The 21,104-nt window shown below is 40.4% G+C and overlaps 1 protein-coding gene across 6 annotated transcripts in view; it reads left to right on the top strand.

Moving 5' to 3' along the window:
• The first annotated feature begins 563 nt into the window (after positions 1 to 563).
• The window catches only part of CDKAL1 (CDK5 regulatory subunit associated protein 1 like 1), a 579,481-nt gene continuing 558,940 nt past the window's right edge, over positions 564 to 21,104 (top strand). The window contains exons 1-4 of one of the 6 annotated variants that reach the window (XM_043449768.1): positions 565 to 641; positions 1,468 to 1,511; positions 9,083 to 9,257; positions 10,456 to 10,568. In XM_043449768.1, coding sequence (XP_043305703.1) covers positions 9,088 to 9,257; positions 10,456 to 10,568 — 283 coding nt within the window. In that variant the 5' untranslated portion in view covers positions 565 to 641; positions 1,468 to 1,511; positions 9,083 to 9,087. Of the gene's footprint in view, positions 642 to 843; positions 863 to 1,453; positions 1,512 to 9,082; positions 9,258 to 10,455; positions 10,569 to 21,104 lie in introns of those variants that run through there. The other 5 variants (XM_043449770.1, XM_043449771.1, XM_043449765.1 and 2 more) reach the window with 5 other exon arrangements.

The raw sequence follows: 21,104 nt of genomic DNA on the forward strand, positions 1-21,104 counted from the left end.
TTACCCTTTTCCATGTTCGTTAACACAACCTCTTATCACAAAAGGCTGAGGAAGCTGGGAAAATGTAATGAAAAGAACAGGTTCTTTGGGAGTCCGGCAGAATTGGATTGGGTATGGAGGACAGTCACTACTAGCACAGTTATTTTGGACAAGTAATTAAACTCCTAGCTTCCTCTTCTGTAAAATAACAATGAATAAATGGGGAGACAATGTTTATATAAAGCGTCGAACACTGTCCCACAGTAGTAAGAGCTCGGGCACGTATGCATGCTCAGTGGCTCAGTCGTGTCCCCCTCTGCAACCCCATAAGACTGTATGTAGCCCGCCAGGCTTCTCTGTCCAAGGAATTCCCCAGGCAAGAATGTTGGAGTGGGCTGCCGTTTCCTTCTGCAGGGAAGAGCTTGGGGAGGTTAGCTATCAAACGATTCTAAAGAACTCGGTGTCTTGAAGGTCGTCTTCTCCCTGCTGGCGTCAAAGGAACTGTTAAGTGTAATCGGTTAAACCTGAACGCGCACGTTCGGCGCCGATGTAGTTTGACCTCTCCGGGCCGCCGTCTGCGAGCATGCGTATATAAACGTGGCGGAACGTACGTGTCATGGCGAGCTCCAGCTAAAGTCTCTGCAGTTTCCGGAGAGTGGCGTGTAGGTTCTGTTACTTTTGGTTGGCTTGTTATTTCCCGACTGCTGGGTAAGGGTGGCGGGTGGATCAGTGTGGGGCAGAGTTTGGCCAGAGCTCCTTTTACGGCAGAGTCGTGTCCCCCCCAGTTTCAGTCCTTTTCGTGGCCGTTCTCTGGTTTGTTTCTCGAAATTGAAAGGAAACTTACCAGCCGGGTTGGGAGCATTGGGAAGCAGCGTTGCCTGAAGTGAGGACCGGGACGTTGGCCGTAGGTGCTGCAGGACTGTTAGGAGTACTTAAGAGATCTCGTTGCTTACTGTCAAATTTAATTTCCTCCGTTCTCCCACTTTCTGCGTTAGTGAGTTCGTGGGACGGGATAAGGCTTTTTACAGTTACCATGCTTTCACAAGGCTGCATCTCAATAAAAATTTAAACTGAAGTTAGTTTGAAGAGTAGGTGTCTTGATTTTTCACTTTTCTTTCGTGTTTGCTGGTGAAACCTGTCTCTGAATCTCGGGACGACACGTGTCTTTCGGGTGTCTGGTGATATGGACACCTACTTCTTTGCTCTGTTTTGTAGTGTTCTTACTACTGGATCACCACGCAGTAGTCTAGTGCCGCATAGTATTTATAACTAAGGCCATATGCTGTATCTCAGTCATAGCAAATGTGGCAGATGTCAACATACCTGTCCTAATCAGTAAGAAATTGGGAGTAGTACGGAACACCGTTAACCTTGCTGTATAAAACAGCCTTTTATAGAATTTAATCCCTTTTAGGTAGTTTTAGAGGCCTTACTGTGGTTTTGTAAACTTGTTGCGAACTTTTTTTCTAAACAGTTTTTATTTTCCAGACTCATCTTTCAAGACGATTTGAGGCTAATTGCAAATAATCAAGGTACTCGTTTATTTTAAAACTTTTATGTTGGGAGTGATATTTACCCAATGTAACATGCAAAGAGGTAGCCTAACTTTAATTTCTTAGTGATTTTGTCGCCGTCATTATATGGAAACGCCAAGATCTCCGTATCACTAAATCCAAGAAACATTTTCACTCATTTTACTCAAGCTTTCATCACTTGCATCACAAGCAGCACTGATCATGTCCACCTGTTTGACATACTGTCTTCATTTTCCTTCTGTGACCCACTGATTTTTGTCCTTTGGTGACTGCTTCTTGATCTCCATTATAGGAGGTTTCTCTTCTGTTTGGTAGGTAAATTTGGAGTTCCTTAAGGCTTGGTCCATCACCTTTTCCAATTAGAAGAAATTCTATTCTTTTTCTCTCTGGTTGATCTAATCTGCTTCTTCAGCAACACTATTCTTTTTTATTTTAGCCATCCTAGTGTGTGAGAAGTGTCTTGTGGTTTTGATTTGTATTTCCTTGATAGCTAATGATGTTGACATCTCATGTTACTGGCCCTTTGTATATCTTCTTTGGAGAAGATACATATTTGCAAATATGTATCTTCTTGATGGTGTTCTTTGAAGTCCAGTCTTTTTTCCTTTGTTGCTTTTCTTTTGGTGTCATAAGAAAGATGTCATAAAAATGTACACCTATGATTTCTTGTAAGGGTTTTATAGTATTTCTTAAATTTAGGTCTGTAATCAATTTAATTTTTGTTTATGATGTGAAGTTGGAATCCAGCTTTATTCTTTGCATGTAGCCATCAAGTTGTTCCAACACCATTTTTGGAAAGCATACTCTTCCTCATTGAATATTCTTGGCACCCTTTTAGAAAATCAGCTGACTAGGTGATGTGTTTTTGACAGGCATTCTAGATGATTTTTATGAAAAAAAACAAACAACAACTCCAGGACAATTATTTTCAAACTGTAAGTGCATGTCAAAATCACCTAGAGGGTTTGTTAAAGACTGCTGAGCTTTACTCCAGGTATCTGATTCAGTTGGTTTGGAGGGGGACCAAGACTTCATTTCTAGGAAGTTCTCTAGTGACACTTAATTGTGCTGGTGTGGGAACCATACTATAAAAACTACGGGTGTAGAACTTTGGTTCCCAACTGTGGCAGCACATGAGACTTACTGGAAAGTTTTAAAAAATATTGATGGCTAGGCTGAGTTCTAGAGATTGATACAACTAGAGCAAGGCTCTAGTTGATAATTTTGTTGTTGATAATTTCTATAGCTCCTCAGGTGACTATAATGAACATCAGCTGAGAACCTTTGTAGAACAGTGGTTCTTAGTGGGATGTATAGTGGAATCACCTGGACAGGTTTTACATACCCACCCTTAAATTCCACTCTGGAGATTCTAATTCAAAATGGGGCCTCGGTATTTGCTGTTATAATACCTCTCCTAATAAATCACCTCTGTGAATAGCCAGTACTCTGTACTCAATCTATTCTTCATCATTTTCCATGTCTCCTTTTTCACTTTGTTTTTATTTCCTTTATCAAGCTTGATTTTCTCTACTTTTAAGAGAGAACTTTATATGATTCATTCTGTAGCACTTAACTACTATCTTACTTTCCTTCTATTCTCACACTTTCATTATTATTCACTTATTTAATATTTTCTGAAGGCTAACAATTCGCTTTACCGGTTTGTTGGAAGTAAAAAGCTTGTTAATAGTGATAGGTGAGTTTATTCAGGTGTTTATGATATGCGGCCAGGTTTAGGAATCTCTGCGTTTTATATTTGTCTCTTTCGTCTCCCTAGAGTGAATTTCTAGAAATGGAATTGCTGGGCTAAAGGATATATATGTGTTAAAGTTTGATATGTATTTAGATTGCCCTTCAGAAAGGATATGGCAGTCCTACCATGCTTTTAGCTAACAGTTGGGTTTTTGTCAGTCTTTGTCATCAGTGGAGTAGATGGAAAATAATTTCTTGTTTAAGCTCATGCCCTTAGTGTGTTTGAGCATTCTTTCCTATGCTTAATGGCTATTGACTTGCTTAAGTGTGTTGCCAGTTTTTCCTTTGCCCATTTTTTTCTGGGATGTTTTTCTTCCTTAGGGTCATCTCAGACTCTTGCATTGTTTGTGCTTTGCCAATGAAACGGAGTCATCTGGGGAGATCTTGGTGTTGAGAGAGGGTCCAGTTTTAGCTCTGTCAGTGGACAAATCTTCTAACTCCTCTGGACTTCTTCCATCTAGTGTAAGAATTTCCTTCTGTGTTATAGAAAGACTAGCTAAATTCAGCTTAAACAAGGATTTATTCATCCTTTCGTTCAGCAAATATTCTGCACTTGCTGTGTGCTAGGCATTGTTAAAAGTGTTGGTAGTTATAGTGGTGAAAAAGACAGGGCACTTCTGTTCTGAAGCTTACACTCTAGTGAAAAGACACAAGCAGTTATATACTTGGAGTCAGGTAAGTGTGATGAAGGGAAATGAAGCATAAAGTGGAGTTAGAGGTTGGTGAGAGTGTGTGGGATGCCTGATCAGTGTGTGGTTATTTTAGATAAGGTCATTAGGAAAAGCCCTCTCCACGGAGGTGTTATTTGAGTAAAGGAGTAGGCGGCAAGCCATCCAAATATCTGGGGATGATATTCCAGACAGAGGAAGAGCAAGTGTGAAGGCCCTGAGTCAGAAACTAGCTTGGTCTGCTTGGAGAATGTCAGAAAGGTTATTATAGTTGGGGCAGAGTGGGAGGTGGCAGAGGGACCATATTTTGTAGACTGGGTTGTGGACACTTAAAAAAATTTTTTTTTTGAGAAGTTGCAGTACGCTAGGTAGTTGTAGGCACCACCTGGGATAAAGCAGTGAACAAAACACTCAAAAACCTCCCCACCCCCAGAGTATATATCCTAGTAGAAAGAGAGTAATAAGATGATGAAGATACTGTCATGGAGGAAGAAATTTTCCTCTACAGTTCTCAGTTCTTCTGGTTGGTCTAAGAATTAAATTGACAGATTAATAGGAGAAAATCAAACAAAAGTTTAGTAGCATGTGGCATGTATACATGAACTTCCCTAGTGACTCAGGGGGTAAAGGATCTGCCTGTAATGTGGGAGACCTGGGTTTGATCCCTGATTGGGAAGATTCCCTAGAGAAGAGAATGGCTACTCATTCCAGTATTCTGGCTTGGAGAAGAATGAGTGGATACCTACTCCTCTCCTCCATGGACGGAGGAGCCTGGCAGGCTATAGTCCATGGGATTGCAAAGAGTGGGACATGACTGAGCAACTAACACTTTCACATACATGGGACAGACCCGGGGAAACTGAGTAACTTGCCAAAATGGCTGAAACTCTTACCTTAAATATTGTCTTCAGCTAAAGACAAAAGATCTTGGGGGTAGTGGTTTGGGACCTCAAAGGGGAGGAAGGCTGTTGCCGTGAGATGGAAAAGCAAATGTTTGGTAACAGTTTTAACAGACAGACTTTGCCTGGTTCCTCCCCATCTGTGCACATAGTTCATACTATAGTTATCTATGGGATCGCATCCCTTCCTGAAACATGTCTTTCTTTACATTCTTTTAGCAATTAGAAGGAGGGTCAAAGTTTCTTCCTGGTCTTAATTTGTCTTCAGCTCAAAATAATCCACATGGCAAAGAGACATTTTCGGGTGGCAGGTTTGCTCCTGTTTAGTATCTAAGCATGTGGAGAAGTGCTATGGTACGAAAGCAAGGCTGGGGGGAGGGGGACAGGAGGTGTGTGTACGTGATGAGGTGGGGGTTGTTCAGAAAGACCTCGCTGGTGACATTTGGACAGAGTTCCAAAGGGCTTGAAGGCATTCCAGGCATGACCAAGACCTTGAGATTAGTGTGTGCCTGGTGGGTGTGAACTAGCCAGAAAGCCCATGTGTCTGAGTGGAGTTGAAACTGTGCACCTCAGATGGGACTTGAATCCACGGGCTGGGACCCAGACCTGGCCAGAACCCAGACTGGGACTTGAACCCACAGTCTTAATTGAGATCATGCACCTGGTCTCAGGGCTTCCCCAATGGCTCATATGGTAAAGAATCTGTCTGCAATGCAGGAGATCGGGGTTCGACCCCTGGGTTGGGAAGATCCCCTGGAGAAGGGAATTGCAACCAACTCCAGTACTGTGGCCTGGAGAATTCCATGGACAGAGGAGCCTGGTGGGCTACAGTCCATGGAGTTGCAAAGAGTCAGACACGACCAAGCGATTAGCTCGTAACACATACCTGGTCTCAGGACTCTTAAGAAGCTCATGTTCTTCTTATCAAAAGAATTCAGTGAGAGACATAGTAATAGGTAAGAAGTGGGTTTATTTAGAGAGAAACACACTCCACAGAATGTGGGCCTTATCAGAAGGTAAGAGGCCCCAAAATATGGTGTGGTTAGTGTTTATGTCTGGGTAATTTCATAGGCTAATTTCATGGGCTTCCCTTGTAGCTCAGTTGGTAAAGAATCTGCCTGTAATGCAGGAGATCTGTGTTTGATTCCTGAGTTGGGAAGATTCCCTGGAGAAGGAAATGGCAACCCACTCCAGTATTCTTGCCTGGGAAACCCCATGCACAGAGGGACCTGGCAGGCTACATGGAGTCGCAAGAGTTGGACACGACATAGCGACTCAACCACCAGCCTCTAATTTCATGGGCTAATGAGCAAGAGGATTATTCTACTTATTCTGGGGAAGGGGTGGGGATTTCCAGGAGCTGGGCTGCTTTTCAGCCTTTCACGGGTGGCTCTGAGCTGCCCTCTGGGGGCTGTGTTGCTTAGTGTGCTGGGAGTCCAGGGAGCCTGTGAGGCCCAGGGCCCAGTGGGAGCTGAGTCTTCTGCCACCTCGGACCTAGTTGGTTCTTAGCAGTGTGTCCTGTGGCTAAGTCATTCTTTCCAAGGCTGTGCCCTGCCGCCTTCCCTCCTGTTTTAGAGTGAGGCAGGAGCGTGGGAGTGGTGTCCTGTCACTTTCACTTTTCTGAGGCAGGAAGCTGATTATGTCCTTGTAGAATTTTTTTTAAATATAATTTTATTTATTTTTGGCTGTGATGGGTCTTTGTTGCTCCATGGATTTTTCTCTAGTTGCAGAGAGTGGGGCTTACTCTTTGTTGCAGTGCACGGGCTTCTCACTGCTGTGGCTTCTCTTGTTACAGAGAATGGGCTCTAGGGTGCACGGCCGTCAGTAGTTGCGGCTCCCCGGCTCTAGAACACAGTATCAGTATTTGTGGCACATGGACTTGGTTGCTCCATGGCAATCTTGTGAAATCTTTTTGGACAAGAAGGGATCAAACCCGTGTCTCCTGTATTGGCAGGTGGATTCTGGATTTTTACCACTGAACCACCAGGGAAGCCCCTTGTCCTTGTAGAACTTAGTAGCAGTTTTAACTCTGGGCTTTTTACTCGGAGATGGAATACCAGTGGAAGGTTTTGATCAGAAACCTGAGATGAACTTAGGTTTTAGAGGGATCCCTGGCTTATGTACAACAAGATTCCTTTGGGAATTGAGGGTAGAAGCAAGGTGACTATGACAGTAATCCAGGCAAGAGTTAATGTTGGGACCAAGAATGTAACAGTGGGTATGGTCGGAAATGGTTAGATTCTGAATATATTTGGAAGCTCAGGCCAATGGGATTTTGCTGATGTATTGGACTTAGGGTGAAGGAAAGAGGAGTCGGGGATGATGCCAGGATTTTGGGCCTGAGAGGTTAGAAGGGTTGGTATTGCCTTTCAGTGAGATGGAGAAAGTCGTGGGAGGATCTGTGTGTTCCTCCTGGCTGCAGGTGGGGTGAGAATCAGGAGTTCTGTTCTTGATTTTAAGTTTGAAGTAACTCTTAGCCATTCAAGCAGGGTGTTGAGTAGGCAATTGGAGGGACATCTGAGCCTGAAGTTCAAGGGAGGCCTGGGACTGGTTATATAAGCATATAGCTAGTATTTCAAGGCCACAAGGCTGGATGAGATCACCTAGGGTGCGCCTGTAACGGAGCCCTGGGGGTGTTCTGACCTTGAGAAGTTGGAGAGATGAGGCACGGACCACGGAGACTTGGGGAGGGGCTAATGCGGTAGGAGGAGAACTCAGCATGTGGGACCCCAAAAGCCAGGGAAGAAGATACCTTGAGGGAATGAAGGGTCAGTAGTGTTAAGTGCCGCCGGTAGGATCACGTGAGATGGCTGAGAGCTGACTGTTCCGTACGTTGCTGCGAGTCATTGAATCAGGTTGGCAATTTTGGGGTGGTGGGGGTGAAAGCCTGGCATATGAGAGACTGGAAGGGGGAAACAAGACAGTTCTTGCAAGGAGTTTTAAAGGATAGAAATGTGATGGAGACAGTAGGTAGAGAAAGTGAGGCCACGATAAGGTTTTTGTTTTTTTTAAATGGGAGAAATAACAGTATCTGTATACAATTAGTGATTAGGTAGGGAGGAGCATGACTAGAATTCTGTGCTCAAGCAGGTTAGAGTAGAGGGGTGGTTCTTAGAGGGTGGGTAGTTCCTAGTAACAGGTTGGTATGTGGGCAAAGAACCATTTCCTGTTAGAGAATGCAGTCTTCTGTCTGCGGAATGTAGGATGTGATCTGAGGGTGGGCTTCACTCAGGCCTCCTGTTTTCAGTACCATCTACAGCCTCATGAAGAGGCAATCCATGAGAAATTAATTTTCAGAAACTTTCTAAGATAAATGAGTTTGTTTCTTTACTGTAGTTCTTCCCAGTCTTGCTCTCATAGTATATACATACATGCATGCACACACATCCTGGGAGTCTGCGAGAGGCAGAATTTTCCAAATTCATTTGACCACAGAACTAGTTTTTCACTGCTGGCTCATAGAACCAGTTTGGAAGAAACTTAGTTCATCTCACCTTCCCTAGTGTGCTGAGTCAGCCAGGGCTCTTGTTGGCAAGAGCAGAAAGCCCACCTCAAATGAATTTAAGCCTCGGGGAATTCCTGAGCTCACATGAATGGGCAGAGCAGGGCTATGTCTGGCTTCAGGCATTGGTTGGATCCAGCTGCTCAAGTATCTTATCTCTCCAGCTCTTATGAGACTTCCTGCCTTGGGTATTCTTCTGCTTTGTGGTAGGGAGGATGGCCCCCCAGTAGCCTCAAGTTGGCATCCTCCTAACTGAGCCACTTCAGTGAAAGAGAAGTTAGCACTGGCGTGGAAGTCCTCGTGATGATTGTGACTGACTGGGCGTGTTACGTCCAGCCCTGAGCCGGTCTTTATGGCTCAGGGTGAGTTACTCTGGCAGGTGTGGGTCACGTGCGCCATTGCCGCGCCTGGGGAGGGAGGACGCCTGTAATTGACCGGTGGTATGCGTGCTGTGGTGTGTTACAGGTTTGTAGTGATATCTCATTGTGGTTTAGTTTGTATTTCTTTGATTGCTGATAACGTTAAATCTCTTTCCATGTGCTTCATGTCCCACTCAGTAAGATTTGTCTGATTTATCCGATGTTTCTTGTTTTTCAGTATCTCTTGTATTTTCTGTAAAAGTTGAAGTAAAAATCTAAAGGCTTTATTAGATTCAAGTTTGGCAAGACTATTTCATAGGTGCTATGTTAAACAGATGTTCTGAGGACTCATGCCTGTATCATTTATAACTTGTTTATACGATAGAGAAGATGCCTTCTGCATCCTGTGATACATTCCTGGATGACATAGAAGATATCGTGTCCCAAGAAGATTCAAAGCCACAAGATAGGCATTTTTCGAGAAAGCACGTTGTTCCAAAGGTGCGAAGGCGAAATACCCAAAAATATTTGCAAGAGGAAAACAGTCCACCAAGCGATAGGTAAGCTTTTTTTGAAATTATATTCAGCATCATACCTTGGGAGAGGCTGTCACTACTGTATGTGATATACATAATGTATCTTTTAAAAGAATCTTTGAAGTTTTGAAAGGAAATATGTAGGGTTTTTAAAAATTTGAATGGTTATATTTAGCAAAGTCATTAATTAAAGGTGTCGAATTGCATATTGGCCTAGGGCAGTATTTGGCACAAAGATAGATCTCCCTGCCTCCCACCCTCCTCTGGCCAGATCTCTTTGATATCACTGTGGTTGGTATGTTCTTGTTACTTCCGCATTAATATTTTTATTGGAATTTGTGATTCTTACGAGATAGTGGTGGTTTGGGCATGTGGTTTTTCTTAGCAACATTTAAAGTACTTATGAATTAACTAAAGGCTTTGGACACAAATTCTTGTGCTGTTTGCACTATTAGGTGTCTAGTGAAATTCTAATGCAACCTAGCCAGAAAGGATTAGGCAGTTATATAGTTTTAATATGCTTATATTTGTATATCTAGTAAACTTGAACATTTTAATACATTTGGTTATTTGGAACAGAGTCATAAAGTCAATGAATTTAAATTTACTTATTTTAATACCTGAAATTTATTAAATTTGTCTTGAACATACCATTAAATGTAATGTCTACTTAGTTGTTAATTATTTAGGGCAATACAAGTTGAAAGTCCTTTTATTCCCTTTCTAAAAATTACATTTTTTAGAACTCTATATGTGGAATACTTTTATTATTAATAGTGCTGTACGGTGACAGATTTTCATTTTGATTCAGTTATTTATGTCTAAGTTATAAAGATTGTGGTTAGTATACAGTAGTCTTTAGATGTGTTTAGGTTTTCTTTATTTGCTGTTGCTGCTAGAACCATTTTCTGTGCTATTGTTGTTTGTACCTTTCCAGGAGTTGAACTTACTGGTAGTATTTAGTAGTATTGAACTTAAAATACAACTTAGAGAAAAGATATTCTTCACATAGAAAGAGAGTCTTAGAATTTTATACTGTTATTTTATCTTGATTTTAGACTTTTGATGTAACAGCAGATTATGTATTAAGTTGGTACTTTTAATGAATAACTTATGAATAGAATGCAGTGAGTGTTTTTGCATAATATGCCTAGAAATTAACTAGTGCTTTTTATTTTAAAAAATCCCTTAATGAGACTTATTTTTTAAAATTGATTAACAGCACTATTCCAGGCATACAGAAAATTTGGATACGAACTTGGGGTTGTTCTCATAATAATTCAGATGGAGAATACATGGCTGGACAACTGGCTGCTTATGGATATAAAATTACAGGTAATGAGATCTGTAATGTGTTTTATTGATTACATTTTTTAAAGCCAAGGTTTTTAGAGATAGAAGTTCTAGCTTTAGCACCTAAGGAATATTTTAGCATGACTTAACGATTTTTTTGTGTGTTTATTTTTATTAGTTGGAGGCCAATTACTTTACAATATTGTAGTGGTTTTTGCCGTACATTGACATGAATCAGCCATGGATTTACATGTGTTCCCCATCCCGATTCCCGCTCCCTCCTCCCTCCCCATCCCATCCCATCCCTTTGGGTCTTCGCAGTGCACCAGCCCCGAGCACTTGTCTCGTGCATCCAACCTGGGCTGGTGATCTGTTTCACCCTTGATAGTATGCTTGTTTCAATGCTATTCTCTCAGAACATCCTACCCTCGCCTTCTCCCACAGAGTCCAAAAGTCTGTTCTGTACATCTGTGTCTCTTTTTCTGTTTTGCATATAGGGTTATCGTTACCATCTTTTTAAATTTCATATATATGCGTTGGTATACTGTATTGGTCTTTATCTTTCATCTTTCTGGCTTACTTCACTCTGTTTAATGGGCTCCATTTTCATCCATATCTCATTAGAACTGATTCAAATGAATTCTTTTTAATATTCCATTGTGTATATGTACCATAGCTTCCTTATCCATTCGTCTGCTGATGGGCATCTAGGTTGCTTCCATGTCCTGGCAATTATAAACAGTGCTGCGATGAACATTGGGGTGCACGTGTCTCTTTCAGATCTGGTTTCCTGGGTGTGTATGCCCAGGGGTGGGATTGCTGGGTCATATGGCAGTTCTATTTCCAGTTTTTTAAGGAATCTCCACACTGTTCTCCATAGTGGCTGTACTAGTTTGCATTCCCACCAACAGTGTAAGAGGGTTCCCTTTTCTCCACACCCTCTCCAGCATTTATTGCTTGTAGACTTGGATAGCAGCCATCCTGACTGGTGTGTAATGGTACCTCATTGTGGTTTTGATTTGCATTTCTCTGATAATGAGTGATGTTGAGCATCTTTTCATGTGTTTGTTAGCCATCTGTATGTCGTCTTTGGAGAAATGTCTGTTTAGTTCTTTGGCCTATTTTTTGATTAGGTCATTTATTTTTCTGGAATTGAGCTGCAGGAGTTGCTAGTATATTTTTGAGATTAATCCTTTGTCTGTTTCTTCATTTGCTATTATTTTCTCCCATTCTGAGGGCTGTCTTTTCACCTTGCTTATAGTTTCCTTTGTTGTGCAAAAGCTTTTGAGTTTAATTAGGTCCCATTTGTTTATTTTTGCTTTTATTTCCAATATTCTATGAGGTGGGTGACTTAATGATTTTAGGAGAAAATAAAATGCTAATATGTTGTCTAGACTCTTGAGCAACGTGGCTTTGAGCTGTGTGCCACTCATCTGGGAACCTTTTCCAGTGCATATGCTACTGGACTTACAGTCTGGGGCTGGCTGAGTCCTAGAATGTGGAGCTCTCCAATAGGAGAGCCAGCTATGGCACTGGTTTTGTGTCAATTGTGGTATTGGCCGCAGGTCTGGGAACCCATCCCCTGCAAGCACTGAGGGATGACTGTATATATCTCATTTAAAAAAAGAAAAAAAAAAAACCACTCATTTTGAAATAAGTTTGGACTGACAGAAAAGTGGGAAAATTAAGTTTGTGTATGCCTTTTATATCTTACGTGGTTATGGTATAATTCATTGGGAAGTGAGCATTAGTGCAATACTATTATCTAAATGACAGAGCTTGTTTGGATTTTGCCAGGTTTCCCACTTACATCCTTTTTATGTTTCAGGATCCAGTCTAAGATCTCACCTTACATTTATTTGGAATGTCTCCTTAATCTCCTCCCATCTGTGCCAGTTTCTCAATTTTTTTCTCACTTTTTGTGACCTTGACACTTCTGAAAGAGAATTAATCATTTTGTAGAATGTCCATCACCTTAGGTTTGTCTGGTAGTTTCTCATGGTTAGAATAAGGTAATGAATGCATTTCTGGCAAGAGGAGCATACAAGTGATATTGTATCCTTCTCAGCTCATCGCGTAAGGGGCTTCATGATGTTAATACACTAACCCTTATCTGCCAGATTTCTCCTCTGAGTTATTTTTCTCATTGTAGCCAATAAATCTCCTGTGTTTCCTCAACCTTTTGCATACTAATTTTAGTATCTGTTGGTGGATCTTGTCTGCAACAGTTGTTACTATGATAGTTGCGTAGTGGTGGTTTTCTATTTTCTTTCCTTCCACATTTAATCGTTTGGATTCTTCTGATCCTCTGGAGAAGAAAATGGCAACCCACTCCAGTGTTCGTGCCTGGAGAATCCCATGGACGGGGGAGCCTCGTGGGCTGCAGTCCAGGAGGTCCGTGGGGTCACAAAGAGTCGGACACAACTGGGCAGCTAGGCTTGCACACATTCTCCTCTAAGGAAGCGCTGGCCTTTGGCCACCGTTTTACCTGTTTGCATCAGTATGAACTCACGGATATTTCCTCTGCAGGGTACAGTTGAGTGCTGTCATCATGGTGTTGCTTGTCTTGTTCCAGCTTTGGCCACAGGACCTCATCAGGCTGGCGCCTGTGTCTTTCAGACAGGCCCGCCTTGCTTTCTGAGCACGTCCTTATTTTCTGGCACCACAAGAGGTTCTGGTCTTGTATTGTCCCTTTCCCAGCCTCAGAAGCAACCACTTTTGCGAGGAATCCTGACGCTTTTCGTTAGGAGACTCGTGTTTAGAACCGGACCGAAGACCTGGGCAGTAGGTGTGCTCATTCCACCACGAAGTCCCAGTGCTTCTAGGTCCTGTCCGCAGACAGAGCTGGGAAATACGTGGTGTGCAGACTGGCGCACACGCATCTCTGTTTCTGCTGTGTGTGTGGGGTGGGAACAGAGTTTGAGTGCTTTGTGACCGGCAGTGGCCCAGCGCCTTATCTGTGTCATCATGCTTGTGCTCTGCTCAGTCGTGTCCACCTCTTTGGGACCCCATGGACTGTAGCCCTCCAGGCTCCTCTGACCATGGGCATGGACAGAGACAGGAATACTGGAGTGGCTTGCCATTTCCTTCTCCAGGAGACCTACGCAGCCCAGGAATCAAACCTGAGTCTCCTGCATTGGCCGGCGGATTCTTTACCACTAGCACCACCTTTAGTCCTTGTGAGATAAGGACTTACTAGTATTCCCACCTTTATAAGTGAGAATGCAGAGAGGTTGTTTCTTTAAACCTCATGGGCACTGAAGTCCATTACTCCAAACACTGCTTTTGACCGCTAGTCTGTGTCACATAGCAACTTGCTTTTGCATGTGTAATTGGCTGGTCCTAGGTTCAATGCGGATGTTAGGAGTAGGGAGGATTGCAAAGTTAACTCCTTTATAGCTTTCTTTCCTTCAATAAGCAAATGATCATATATCATTAATTTTGTTTTTGATAACATGGTTTAGAGAGCAAAATCAATCTTAAAACAGGTAAAAAAAAACCCTCAAAATCTGCTTTTAGAATCACTTTTCTGGGTTCATTAGTAATTTTTGTATAATTTAGCCTAGACTTGTCTAATACCTTCTGATGGTGCATTTGAAAATTAAGGAAATCACTTGAAAGGTAATTTCCTGAAACATTAAAAAAATTCAAAGTTTGATTTATCCTGTGTGTGTGTGTTAGTCGCTCGGTCGTGTCCGACTCTCTGTGACCCCATGGACTGTAGCCCACCAGGCTCCTCTGTCCCTGAGATCCTCCAGGCACGAAGACTGCAGTGGGTTGCCGTTATCCTGCTGCTGCTGCTGCTGAGTCACGTCAAGTCGTGTCCGACTCTGTGCGGCCCCACAGACGGCAGCCCACCAGGCTCCTCTGTCCCTGGGATTCTCCAGGCAAGAACACTAGAGTGGGTTGCCATTATCCTAGGTGATATTAAATATCCAACATATTTTAATGTTTTTGTCTATTAGCATTTTTTAAAAATTTTATAACAGTACTCTTCTATGTAAAGTAACAGTCTTAATGTGTTTACACAAGAACGTTAAGCTTTGTTATGCCCACCTAATTTTGGTTTCTCATTTGGGACTACTAAAAAGGGAGCATTAAGGAACTAATCACTTGCATATGAAATTTATTTTTCTTCATGTGGTTTATTTTATATGCCTGTGTTACTCATACATACTTGTATTAATTTTATATGCTGTTGATTTTACCCACTTCAGAAATCATAATCGATTTCAGTTTAGTATGGCTTGCATGCAGTAGACACTAGGACCACTTTTCATACTTGTCTGGATGCTGTAGGCCCAGAAAATATAAGCATTATCTTCAGTAGGACATTTAATAAGGAAATCTCTAGAAGAAATCTCTCATTTAAGTTAGATATATCAATGATTTCTGGATGCCTATGCCAGTGGTCTCTTTTGTTATTGTGAAATAATGGGAGTTTATAAAAAATATTATTGCTTAATAGCTTATAACTAATCAAATGTAGACCTAAAATGGGCTTCTCTGGTAGCTCAGCTGGTAAAGAATCCACCTGCAATGCAGGAGACTGCGTTTTGATTCCTGTGTTGGGAAGATCCCCTGGAGAAGGGCATTAACAACCCACTCCAGGATTCTTGCCTGGAGAATCCCATGGGCTGAGGAGCCTGTTGGGCTACAGTCCATGGGGTTACAAAGAGTTGGACATGACTGAGCATCTAAGCATTGCACAGACCTAAAATATTTTCATTTAACTCTATAATTGATAAGAATGAGGTATAAAATAGTTTATGTATAATGTACACAGAGGTTATTGAAAACAATACAGAGAAATTCAGAATTCTCAGTTACCAATGGTGGATATTTTTACTATTTGAGGAAAGTGGGTATTTTTTAGTATTTGAGGAAAGAAGAGAGATTATGTCAGTATATACTTGAACTGGCTGCTTTTGTGTAAATCTAGGAATATAATTACTCCACAGTAACACTGCACAGAGGCTTGTTCAGAGTAGTAAGTGCTTGTTTGTTGACTCTTTCAAACCCTTTTTATTTTGAGGAGAAGGTGATTTAAACCTTAGAAAATAATTCCTGCTTGCTTTTCATTTCATTTTCTGCCCTGCTGAGGGAAAAATGATGTCATTCCCCAAAGCTCGGACACCTGTTTACATGATACAATTAAATTAGTATCATGGAAAGCAGTCAAACTGTCCTGGTAGGTACAGTGGCTTTTAAAAGAAGTATGATTTGAACGCATACATTTCATGAGTGTATTCTTCAAATGAGCGATTTCTTATAGACTAACTAGAAAATGTCCTCCCCTCCTCACCATAATGCTTCCTTTGGTTATTGGTTTTGGATTATTTCTTTTGGAAAGTTGTTAAATTATTTTCAGTGTCCTCATTCGTTCAGTTCAGTTCAGTCACTCAGGCCTGTCTGACTCTTCGTGATGCCATGGACTGCAGGATGTCAGGCCTCCCTGTCCATCACCAACTCCCGGAGTTGACCCAAACTCATGTCCATTGAGTCGGTGATGCCATCCAACCATCTCATCCTCTGTGTTCCCTTCTCTTCCTGCCCTCAATCTTTCCCAGCATCAGGGTCTTTTCACATGAGTCAGTTCTTCGCATCAGGTGGCCAAAGTATTGGAGTTTCAGCTTCAACATCAGTCCTTCCAATGAACACCCAGGACTGATCTCCTTTAGGATGGACCGATTGGATCTCCTTGCAGTCCAAGGGACTCTCAGGAGTCTTCTCCAACACCACAGTTCAAAAGCATCAATTCCTTGGCGCTCAGTTTTCTTTATAGTCCAACTGTCACATCCATACATGACCACTGGAAAAACCATAGCCTTGACTAGACGGACCTTTGTTGGCAAAGTAATGTCTCTGCTTTTTAATATGCTGTCTAGGTTGGTCATAACTTTCCTTCCAAGGAGTAAGCATCTTTTAATTTCATGACATTTTAAGGGTGATCTAGTATGGACATTTAATAATATTAATGGCTTTAATGATTAGAGTAGTTGTTTTTTGCTGTCCCTCATTTTGGAATTTCTTCTTTTGTATGTAGTAGTCTCTTCTATGTAATCCTTATTAGAAGCCATTTTTCTCCTGGAGTGGTGGGCGAGAGGGATATATACCACTGGACTCCATGCTGCAGGGATGTGCACAGCTTTTTCTGTTCTGAGTGAGGAGTTGGGATTCACTGTTTAGTTACAGACAGTGGTGTCAGCTGAGAGCTTCCTGGTCCATTCCTACCTCCTTGATTATAAGGTCATTTCCCATCTTCTTGACTTTTGTATTCTTGAAGTTCTAGTGCAATTCATTGAAAGAATCATCAGCCATCTTAGTGCAGAGCTCTTAGCTTGCCTTCCATGGACCTCTGTAATTTAGCCTTCTTGCCCCTTCACCATCTCCACAATTATTTACATGTGGGTAGTGTCTTACAGTTTGTAAAATGCATTCATATCTAATTGTTAGTTTTATGTAGCTTCGGGATAAAGACAGAACAAAGACTTTGTTGACCTAGGCTTTGGAAAAGTTATTTAAAAATATCCTGACATATAGGTGGCTGACTTAAATTATATATATTAGTCATTAATGTTTACAATGAAAGGTTTGGTTGTGTGCTGAGTAGAACATTTTCTTAATGTAATACAGAATTTCCTTGCAGAAACTCTTTATTGTGTAGCCAGAGATAGTGCTTTTATCTGAAGGTTTTGAAGTCTGTCTGGAATTACAGTGAAAGTAAATTTTACTGTGATCATTTGCAGAGTGCTTGTAATGCAGAGGGGACTGCAGCTTATAGATTGTTGAATCTTAGCGTTATTTTAAAGCCCAGAAGTTAAACATAGAAAGGATTATATAAAGGGAAACAAAGCCTTTCCTCCACTAAAATAGAAGCTGTATCTGATCTGTAAAACGTCCTCATGTGGGCATTTCAGGCTAATATTATAAGCTTTAACTTTTTATGTATATCATATGTTCTAGAAAACTAGACTCTTATTTAAAAGTACTTTGTTTTAAGTAAGAAAGTACTTTTAAGAAAATACTTCTTACTAACTTCCCAGTAATTTACTTTCATTTTCTCTCCCTGGTTATTGTGGAAATACTATATTAGGTGCTTTTCATGTAATATTGTAAGAATATTCTTCATAAGTCATAAAATTTTTATGGTTACTTTTTGCCACTATTAAATCACTATTAAATGGTTACTTTTTGCCACTATTAAATCACCTAGAAAATTGAGAATTTTATTAAAAGCTGGTCTTGTATGAAGAACTGATGGTGCAGGGGTAGTAAGAGTAAACATTTTTTCAACAAAATAAAAGGGATGAACCAGTTGTGGCAGGGATGACAGTTGGTATTGGATCACTGAGCTCTGTTCTTTCTATGGAGTCTCTCTCCAACAGATTCAGCTTTTAAGGATAGAGGTCTTAAAGAGAAGTCTTAAAGACCCTTTTTATCTGCTCAGACAGAAGAAAAACCAAAACAACTCAACAATGTTAGAATTTGTAGGCAGAAGGTAATTTGGTGATATCTATATCTTAAATCTAAATATATATTATTTACTTTTATTTATTGGGATTGAAACAGTCAAACCAGAAAGTCAAACCACTTTCTTTTTGATTAGACCTCCTGTTCTGGGTAGCGCTTCCCTGGTAGCTCAGCTGGTAAAGAATCTGCCTGCAATAAGGAGACCCTGGTTCGATCCCTGGATCAGGAAAATCCCCTAGAGGAGGGAATGGTTACCCACTCCAGTATTCTGGCCTGGAGAATTCCATGGACTGTTTAGTCCACGGGGTCGCAAAGAGTCGGATATGATTTCCTGTCCTGGGTGGGTGAGACTTTGGCATCCTGTACTTGGAGTTCTGGAGTGGCTTACCTGAAACAAGAACATCCTTTTGTGATCTCAGAAGGAATCAAGTCAAGACAGTCTTCAGCCACATCCCTCTTTTGTTGAAGAAAGTTGATTAGGAATGGTGACAAAGTAAAAGATGCAATGGTTGAAGTGTGGAAGATGAGCAGCTATTTCAGGGGGCTAAAGTATGATTTTTAAAGTGGAAGTTGCAGCCTACAGATTTGATTTCCTAAATAAAACTAAAGACTGAAATGAAAGTCAGTGTAGGAGAATTAATTAGCCGAGGGTGTGAATGTATATTAATGAAAGACTCCATCATTTGAAAGAATGTGGACAAATGTAATTGAGAAATCATTTTTATAATTGGGTCTTAAAGTGCTTCCTTTTGGGAGGCCATTGATACATATAATTAATTGCCATATGTTGTGCATCACTTTCTGGAAGACTATCAGCTGTTGCCTTTGTGAGCTCAGGGAGTAAGTAGACTTCATAGAAGTGTTATAACATTGTTCGGTTACCTGAAAATGGAACTGAACATGTACGTTTCATAAGTGTTGTAATAAAGATATTGCATATCTTAATTGGCATATTGTGATGAATGGTTTTCCTGTAAGTTTTCTTTCTTTTTTTTTTTTTTTTACTTTTAAGCAACTTTATTGATGCATAATTTAGATTATATTTACCCTTAAAATTTACCTATTTTCCCTCTAAAGTCTTGTAAGGAAATTGTCTTTATTTTAAAATGAGCCTGAGATGACTGAGAAAATAGGAGAAAATTGCTTTTTGTTACATAAGGAATAATCGTATGCTCTATATTGTTAAAAGTGAATAGCTTTCTCTATTCAAGTGCCTAAAATTTAAATTCTGTATACTAAAAGTTTACTTAAATCCTGCAATGCTTTAAGTGGAATGAAACATCTCAAAAAGGTGTGTTGGGACTCTGTTACTGGGATAGAGATCGGGATACATGCTGGGTTTTTTTTTATCTTTACATTCTAGTTTTTTCTTCTTTAAATAGAGCATGGGAATATTTAGTTTGTTATTTCTCCTCTTTTTGTCTCAACAGGAATGTCCTCCTATCATAATAAGAAGCACAAAACTACATGTGTTTCAGACAGCAGCCAATGAGTGGCACTGGTTTTGACTGTTCTGTTGTCCATGCGGGTTAAGTAGTGTCAGCTTTGTCATTGCTGTTTACATCCTGAGCAGTGTCTCCTTGTATCTGAGAGTGAACCTGCATGGTTGATTAGAATCCTCACCTTTTTCAGCGATACAGAGAAAATCTAGTTTACTCTTGTGAGTTCTAAAATATTTTGGCTCCAGTTTGTGAATGCCCAGTAATAGTTAATACTGTGCATGGTAATCAAATTATTTGGATAAAAGGTCTGTGTTCTTTTTCTTAATTTTCTCACCAATAGGTGTGGGGAAGCTTTACCTTTTTTTTTTTTTTTTTAATCGTCTTTCTTTGAAAACGTGAAGATCATTTTTCATCCTGCTCCACTTTTGGCCTGACCTTTTCAAGTCACTTAAACTTCTTGTTTGCATTTTTTTTAATTAATTAATTTTGATTGGAGGCGAATTACTTTACAGTATTGTGGTGGTTTTTGCCATGTAGCATGTAAGTGCTAGTATTCAACTCACACATAGTTTCATTAATTTTTGTGAATAAACTGCTGTGGAGTGCTGAGTTGTATTAAGATAACGTCTTTCCAGAATTGCTAGCATTCTGGTACTGAACAACTTAAAATAGTTTCTAGATTCAGTATTTTAGAATTTTTATGAGTGACAAATTGACATAGACTGATAGATTTTCAAAAACTTTTGCTTATTGCTTAATAATTCATATGCCCTTTGGGATTTTATAAAACTTTTTTTTGGATAATTTAGAAATAGGCTGTTTTAAAATTTTATTTATTTTTTAAGAAAATGGGCAGATGAGTAATTACCACGAAGGCTTCACTTCAAAATCTTTCTAGGCATTGTTTTCTCTGATTTTGGGGAAAACACTTTTTTGAGATATTGACACCAGAAGGTGTAAAATAATGTTGGCTTTTTTTGGCCTTTAAATTTCAGTGGGCTTGGATTAGAGAGACATGTGTTTTTAGCTCTTGGACAATAGATGGCAGTGTTACATTACATGATCACTGCAGCTGTATCATTACTAGGAAACGTGAATTTCATGTTACAAATAGTCTTCTAATAAAATTATGAGAAGTCGTTACGTTTGTTAACTCTATTTTATTCTGACTTACTGCTTTTTAAACTTTTTAGTAGGACTTGTGTAAGAATTGGACAAATTGACCTTTTCAGAGGCAGCATGATTCAGCTTGGATACAGCCCACCATGTGTACGCTGGACACTGCATGTGAAATTACTCTTTCATTGCGTACTACTTGACATCCTTGTTGCTCTGTTGCCCTGACTGTGGTTCTTCTAGAATGTGGTTATTGTCCTTTTGCTGTGCTAAAGTGGGAGATTTTGAATCTGAGGACACACATTTGATTCCTTTTGCCATTATATTGCTTTCATGCTTAACTAAAAACTAACCTTTGTGTAAGGTACATCTTGAGTATCTCATTACTCCCCAAATCTGCTAACAAATATTGAGGTTAACGATGTTCCATATTAAAGGAGAATAGAGTGAATTATAGCACTTTAAAATTTCCCCCTCATTCCTGCTTTACCAACATGTGTTTGGTTAATTCAAGATGGTTTGAATGTCCAGGCATTTTCAGAGACTT

This window comes from Cervus canadensis, chromosome 28, assembly GCF_019320065.1.
Source record: "Cervus canadensis isolate Bull #8, Minnesota chromosome 28, ASM1932006v1, whole genome shotgun sequence".
NCBI classification, from domain to species: domain Eukaryota; kingdom Metazoa; phylum Chordata; class Mammalia; order Artiodactyla; family Cervidae; genus Cervus; species Cervus canadensis.